Source organism: Penaeus chinensis, chromosome 26, assembly GCF_019202785.1.
Source record: "Penaeus chinensis breed Huanghai No. 1 chromosome 26, ASM1920278v2, whole genome shotgun sequence".
Taxonomy (NCBI): domain Eukaryota; kingdom Metazoa; phylum Arthropoda; class Malacostraca; order Decapoda; family Penaeidae; genus Penaeus; species Penaeus chinensis.
The window spans coordinates 6,490,798-6,498,274 of NC_061844.1; the positions used below are offsets into that span (position 1 = coordinate 6,490,798).

Sequence of the window (7,477 nt, forward strand, 5' to 3'; positions counted from 1 at the left end):
TTGAATTTGGCTCCCATAGCCTCTGGTTGAGCAACCTGCCAACAGAGGGCTCTGCTGTAGTTCCAAGATGGCTGCCCCCACAAGACCAGGCTTATGGGGCCAGAGGGGCATCTTGGTTCCCCTGACTTGTTATCTCCTCCCTTTATTCCTGTTTCAGAAATCTGACGGGTGTAGAGTATTTTGTGGTTAGGAATGTTTTTTTTTTTTTTTTTTATCTCGGAAAGATAAGCAGGGGGAAAGGTTGATGAAGATAGACAAATGGAGATCAGAGGAGAATACATTGGAAAAACTCCTGTTTCAGCAAAAGATGTGCAGTGTGTTGTCTTTCATACCTACCTTTCTGGTCAGGGAAGTGACATTGATATTTAGATATCGCTGCCTTTGTGTAAAGGGTAGAACAAGACCCAGAGTTCATTCAACAAGCAGCATTCTGAAGTTGAGCACGAAGGCAGTGCATGGCTATTCAAGGTGGTGGGTATTTGATGCACAGTGCCCAGCAGATGTGGGGTAGTGGTAGTTGCCAGATATGCCCGACTACACCCACACTTACACTTGCACCCTCACTTACACTTGCACCCTCACTTACACTTGCACCCTCACTTACACTTGCACCCTCACTTACACTTGCACCCTCACTTACACTTGCACCCTCACTTACACTTGCACCCTCACTTACACTTGCACCCTCACTTACACTTGCACCCTCACTTACACTTACTCCCTCACTTACACTTACTCCCTCACTTACACGTACACTTACTCCCTCACTTACACGTACACTTACTCCCTCACTTACACGTACACTTACTCCCTCACTTACACGTACACTTACTCCCTCACTTACACGTACACTTACTCCCTCACTTACACGTACACTTACTCCCTCACTTACACGTACACTTACTCCCTCACTTACACGTACACTTACTCCCTCACTTACACGTACACTTACTCCCTCACTTACACGTACACTTACTCCCTCACTTACACGTACACTTACTCCCTCACTTACACGTACACTTACTCCCTCACTTACACGTACACTTACTCCCTCACTTACACGTACACTTACTCCCTCACTTACACGTACACTTACTCCCTCACTTACACGTACACTTACTCCCTCACTTACACGTACACTTACTCCCTCACTTACACTTACTCCCTCACTTACACTTACTCCCTCACTTACACTTACTCACTTACACTACTCCTCACTTACACTTACACTTACTCCTCTCTACACTTACACTTACTCCCTCACTTACACTTACTCCTCACTTACACTTACACTTACTCCCTCACTTACACTTACTCCCTCACTTACACTTACTCCCTCACTTACACTTACTCCCTCACTTACACTTACTCCCTCACTTACACTTACTCCCTCACTTACACTTACTCCCTCACTTACACTTACTCCCTCACTTACACTTACTCCCTCACTTACACTTACTCCCTCACTTACACTTACTCCCTCACTTACACTTACTCCCTCACTTACACTTACTCCCTCACTTACACTTACTCCCTCACTTACACTTACTCCCTCACTTACACTTACTCCCTCACTTACACACTTACACTTACTCCCTCACTTACACTTACACTTACTCCCTCACTTACACTTACACTTACTCCCTCACTTACACTTACTCCCTCACTTACACTTACACTTACTCCCTCACTTACACTTACTCCCTCACTTACACTTACACTTACTCCCTCACTTACACTTACTCCCTCACTTACACTTACACTTACTCCCTCACTTACACTTACTCCCTCACTTACACTTACACTTACTCCCTCACTTACACTTACACTTACTCCCTCACTTACACTTACACTTACTCCCTCACTTACACTTACTCCCTCACTTACACTTACACTTACTCCCTCACTTACACTTACTCCCTCACTTACACTTACTCCCTCACTTACACTTACTCCCTCACTTACACTTACTCCCTCACTTACACTTACTCCCTCACTTACACTTACTCCCTCACTTACACTTACTCCCTCACTTACACTTACACTTACTCCCTCACTTACACTTACACTTACTCCCTCACTTACACTTACACTTACTCCCTCACTTACACTTACTCCCTCACTTACACTTACACTTACTCCCTCACTTACACTTACACTTACTCCCTCACTTACACTTACTCCCTCACTTACACTTACACTTACTCCCTCACTTACACTTACACTTACTCCCTCACTTACACTTACACTTACTCCCTCACACTTACACTTACTCCCTCACACTTACACTTACTCCCTCACACTTACACTTACTCCCTCACACTTACACTTACTCCCTCACACCCACTCACACCCACACCCACACCCACACCCACTCACACCCACTCACACCCACACCCACTCACACCCACTCACACCCACACCCACTCACACCCACACCCACTCACACCCACACCCACTCACACCCACACCCACTCACACCCACTCACACCCACACCCACTCACATCCACTCACATCCACTCACATCCACTCACACCCACTCACATCCACTCACACCCACTCACACCCACTCACACCCACTCACATCCACTCACATCCACTCACATCCACTCACACCTACTCACATCCACTCACATCCACTCACACCCACTCACACCCACACCCACTCACACTCACACCCACACCCACTCACACCCATAGCCACTCACACCCACATCAATAGCCACTCACACCTGCACCCATAGCCACTCACACCTGCACCCATAGCCACTCACATGCATGCACACACATTACATGCACACTTATGATGTCAGTGGTTGAGGAAAGTTATTGAATTGTTTGTTCATGGAGATATTTGACCTGAAGTAAATTTATGCCTGAATATCTCAATCTTCCAGGTGGGAGGAATCAAAACGAGACGATGGGTTGAAGTGGACCTTTTTGGAGCACAAGGGCCCCCTTATTGCTGATGCCTATATTCCCCTTCCTCCCAATGTGAAGTTCTACTACTGTGGAGAGGCCATGGAGCTCTCATCAGAGGCCGAGGAAGTGGCCGGTTTCTACGCCAGGATGCTTGACCATGACTACACATCCAAAGAGGTGTTCAACAGCAACTTCATGAAGGACTGGAGAAAGGTACAATTTTGTTTCTCTCCTTTTTTTGAATTTGTTCCATCTCTAGTCTCCAACTTGTAAGTGGTGCATTTTCATGTTGATAATTATTTTTGCGCATATTTCGTTGCGATAATTTCCACTTTCTCTACAGCACCTCTCTTTCACCGTTTTATTGTATTAACCACCAATGTGTTTGTCTTGGTGCTTGCATTTACAAAAGTTTCTTGATTGCAGGTGATGACATCTAAGGAGAGGGAGATTATCACTGACCTCAAAAAGTGTGACTTCCGACGATTGCATACTCATTTCGTCCAGCAAAACGAAGAGAGAAAGAACCGTACTAAAGAGGAGAAGAAGGCATTGAAGGAGAAGAATGAGCGTCTCATAGCTGAGTATGGTTGGTGTAACATTGATGGCCATAGGCAGCGTATAGGAAACTTTAAGGTGGAGCCTCCAGGTCTGTTCAGAGGACGTGGTGAGCATCCCAAACAAGGGATGCTGAAGAGGCGCATCATGCCTGAAGATATTATCATTAACTGCTCAAAGGATTCTGTGATACCTAAACCACCAGAAGGTCACAAATGGAAAGAGGTAAGGAATGGATTTAATTGAAATAGTGTGATGATTTTACAGTGTTTATAGAAGCTGGTTACAAATTCTGTATTTCATATAGATATTGTTTACTTTAGAAACAAAATGAAACTCCCATACTACCTGTTTTTAGTTTGTAAAAAATTATTTTGCCTCAGGTACGAGCAGATCCTTCGGTCACATGGCTGGCATGTTGGGTGGAAAACATTCAGGGACAAACAAAGTATGTTATGCTCAATGCTGCTTCTAAGTTGAAAGGTGAGAAGGATTGGCAAAAATATGAGACTGCTCGCAGATTACACCAAACTGTTGACAAGATTCGTGAAAACTACAGAGCAGACTTCAAGAGCAAAGAGATGCGTATAAGACAGAGAGCTGTAGCCCTGTATTTCATTGATAAGGTATGGTATATCTCTTAAAAGTTGGAGATATAGTTAATATGCATTAATACCTATAAACATAAGTGTCTGGCATGTGCACCTATAAATGTTGGTGTCTTATATTTGCACCTATAAATGAAAGGCTCATGTATACAGATAGGAAGTTTGATTTTTTTTTCTTGTTATGTATTAATGGACCTTCATATTGAATTGTATGTTATATTTTCTCCAGTCATAATATAGTCTATATTTCATTAACAGTTAGCCCTTCGTGCGGGTAATGAGAAGGATGAAGATCAAGCTGACACTGTGGGCTGCTGCTCGCTGCGAGTAGAACACATTACCCTTCATGAAGAGAAAGATGGCAAGGAGTATGTTGTCTCTTTTGACTTCCTTGGTAAAGATTCCATTCGTTACCAGAATGAGGTGCAGGTGGAGAAGAGAGTATTCAAAAATTTGCAGCTCTTCATGGAGAACAAGCAAGAGGGAGACGATCTCTTTGACAGATTAAATGTAAGTTGTTTTAATAGTGTTCATATTGTTTAGTGGCTCAGAAGATAATTTGCCAGATCTTGGTATCATTTATAGAGTTAAGATTGAAGTGACTACATTCCTATTTCTTCCCCCAGACGCAAATTCTGAACAAGCATTTGAACGAGTTAATGGAAGGACTCACTGCCAAGGTCTTCCGTACATACAATGCTTCCCGCACCTTGCAAGAGCAACTAGAGTTGTTAACAACTGATGATGACCCACTTCCAGCTAAGATTCTAGCTTACAACAGAGCTAACCGTGCTGTGGCTGTACTGTGTAACCATCAGCGTGCAGCCCCCAAAACTTTTGACAAATCCATGGCCAACTTACAGAAGAAGATTGATGACAAGAAAGAGCAAATTGAGGAAGCTGAGAGGGAGTGCAAGAGCTTGAAGAAGGCAGCCAAATCTGGCGGCTCTCAGAAGGAGAAGATGGCCCATGAGAAGAAGAAGAAGGCATTGGAACGCTTGAAAGAGCAGCTAGCAAAACTGGAGATGTCAGCTACAGACAAGGAGGAGAACAAGACCATTGCTTTAGGCACGTCCAAGCTGAACTATCTAGACCCTCGAATTTCAGTGGCCTGGTGCAAGAAATATGGCGTTCCCATTGAGAAGGTCTATAACAAGACTCAGCGCCAGAAGTTCCAATGGGCAATTGACATGGCAACGGCAGAATACAACTTCATGGGTGAACCCATGGACATATCTAGGAGTAATGACTGTGACGATGGGGGCGATGAGGATTATGAGTGAACATTAAGCTTTTATTACCCAAAAGACTTCCTTTTACATGACCAAAGACAAGAACATTTTGTCATTATATCATTGGTGAGTTGTGCTTCTGAAACAGGCTTTTGCCATCCTTCTTGGTGAACTAAATGGAGGTTAGCAAAACCCACTGTATTTTAAGTTATTCACTATATCTAGTGAGGGGAATGTGCAAAAGGGAGAGAGAACACGGTTCTTCAGAGTTTTTATTTTAATGAGGTTTAACGTGTACCTTGAATATTTATTACCTAAATTTAAACCGTTTTTAAAATATTTGTAAGTAGTTTTGCTAAGCTAAAGTATTTTGTGTGTGAATTCATTTTCTATTCATTAGGGTAGAGCCCTCCAATGCCTCGGCCTCAGATATTTGCTATACAGTAAGGTGATCTATTGAATTGTACAAGTATGTGCCGCAGAGGGTCGGTGAAGTGGCAGTTAAATAGTTTCTACACCTCAATAAGTGCAAATGTATGTCTGTGAGATAGCATATCTAAAACCACATTATATTTTGTATGCCTGTTTTAAAGTTCGCAACTTTAAAATTTACATATGGTAAAGTGCACCGTCAGTAATTACAAACTATTTTTTTTTAGTTTGGTATATTTATGAATTTTTACAGGTTTTAGGTTATCAATATTTTCACGAATGGACTAACTGTATTGAGCAGTGTATAGGTAGATATAGGAAAGAATTTTTTAGTGGGACTAATTCATTTCCTGAGCTTGTAGGTATTTATTTATCACACTTTTACAAGCTCCAATGGCAAGTCACTGCTCACTCAAGGTGCAGAAACTTCTGTTTGAACAATTTACTTGTAATTTTTTTTTTTTTACTTTTTTTCTATTTTTTCTATTTGCATCAAGGCTGAGCTGGAAAAAAAATGCATACATGTCAACTACTTCAATATTAAGTTAGCTTAAGGCTGTAGCAGGGAGTGGTGGTGGCACGCTGCACACACAGCTGTTGAACGTGCCCAGTCATGTCTCCCCGTCAGGATTCGGGTGGCTGTCTTGTAGAATAGACTTTTGTAGGTTTTTAAGTTATCTTTGATGTAACTTTTTGTAGAGTGAATGTCATCTGATGATTGGAGCACGAGATTTGACTATTTATTACAACCGGTCATGATGTAGTGGTATAGGGAGATGTTACAGTAAGTATTAATTTAGTATTTACAGCCAAAAAAAGAAAGGAGGGAGGGAGGGAGGGGGCGGGAATCTGAATAAAAGTTTGGAAGGGAAAAAGTCAAAAGTGGTGGACAAGAAGCTTGTTGCGGAAGAGCCACTGGGACCACAAGCTTTTTACAGATCATACTTCTACATCTGTAGTATTTTCTAGATGAAAATAAATATGTAGACAGTGGAAAGAAAAAAATAGAATTTTGAATTTCACATACCACAAATGATGACAATTATTGAAACTATCCTATGTAAACATCATGGCCTGTGTCTTGCCAACATAGAAACTCATTTATAGATCTATCCAGTTCAGCTGGCCATTCCATACCATTATGTGATAGTGCACCATGTAAATAGGTATTATCATCAATAAAACGTGAATCATCATGGGAACTGTGTGTGTATATAACCTTTCATTTGTTGTCTGTTGTATTTGACAGTGTAATTCCCAGTGTCTGCTTTTATCTAACTAGTGCTATGTGATCTTTGAGGTCTAGCGGATTAATTTGTTGAAACCATTAAACATAAGTCAATTTTCTTAAACTAGTGGATACCCACACTTTAAAACCTTGTATAATCGATGGCAAACTTTTTGGTCAAGTCTCCACACTAATAAATTACTGTAAAACTATCAATCTCCTGGTCAGCTCCCCCAATCCTTTGCCCGTTGTTGGGGGGGGGGGGGGGGGCTTAGGAGACGAAGACACAGACCCAATGATGGGGAACTCCTCAACCTTGGGACTCAGCCATCGACGCAACTAATTTTGCATAGTCTTGTTTTCCCACACATACTTTTCGTTTCAGTTTCTTCACCAATCCCTTCTACTATCCACCTCCTAAGGTGTGAGAGCCTATGTCAGTCCTGAACGGCCTGAGGGAACCATGGGCACGGTGGACCCAGAGGGGTGGACTATT

General features: G+C 42.3%; 1 protein-coding gene across 1 annotated transcript in view; it reads left to right on the forward strand.

Annotated features, from left to right (window-relative positions):
* Window positions 1-6,955, forward strand: part of LOC125038906 (DNA topoisomerase I, mitochondrial-like) — a 21,464-nt gene extending 14,509 nt beyond the window's left edge. The window contains exons 7-11 of the mRNA XM_047632554.1: window positions 2,899-3,136; window positions 3,350-3,706; window positions 3,865-4,107; window positions 4,348-4,599; window positions 4,716-6,955. Coding sequence (XP_047488510.1) covers window positions 2,899-3,136; window positions 3,350-3,706; window positions 3,865-4,107; window positions 4,348-4,599; window positions 4,716-5,372 — 1,747 coding nt within the window. The 3' untranslated portion in view covers window positions 5,373-6,955. The remainder of the gene's footprint in view (window positions 1-2,898; window positions 3,137-3,349; window positions 3,707-3,864; window positions 4,108-4,347; window positions 4,600-4,715) is intronic.
* The last annotated feature ends 522 nt before the right edge of the window (window positions 6,956-7,477 follow it).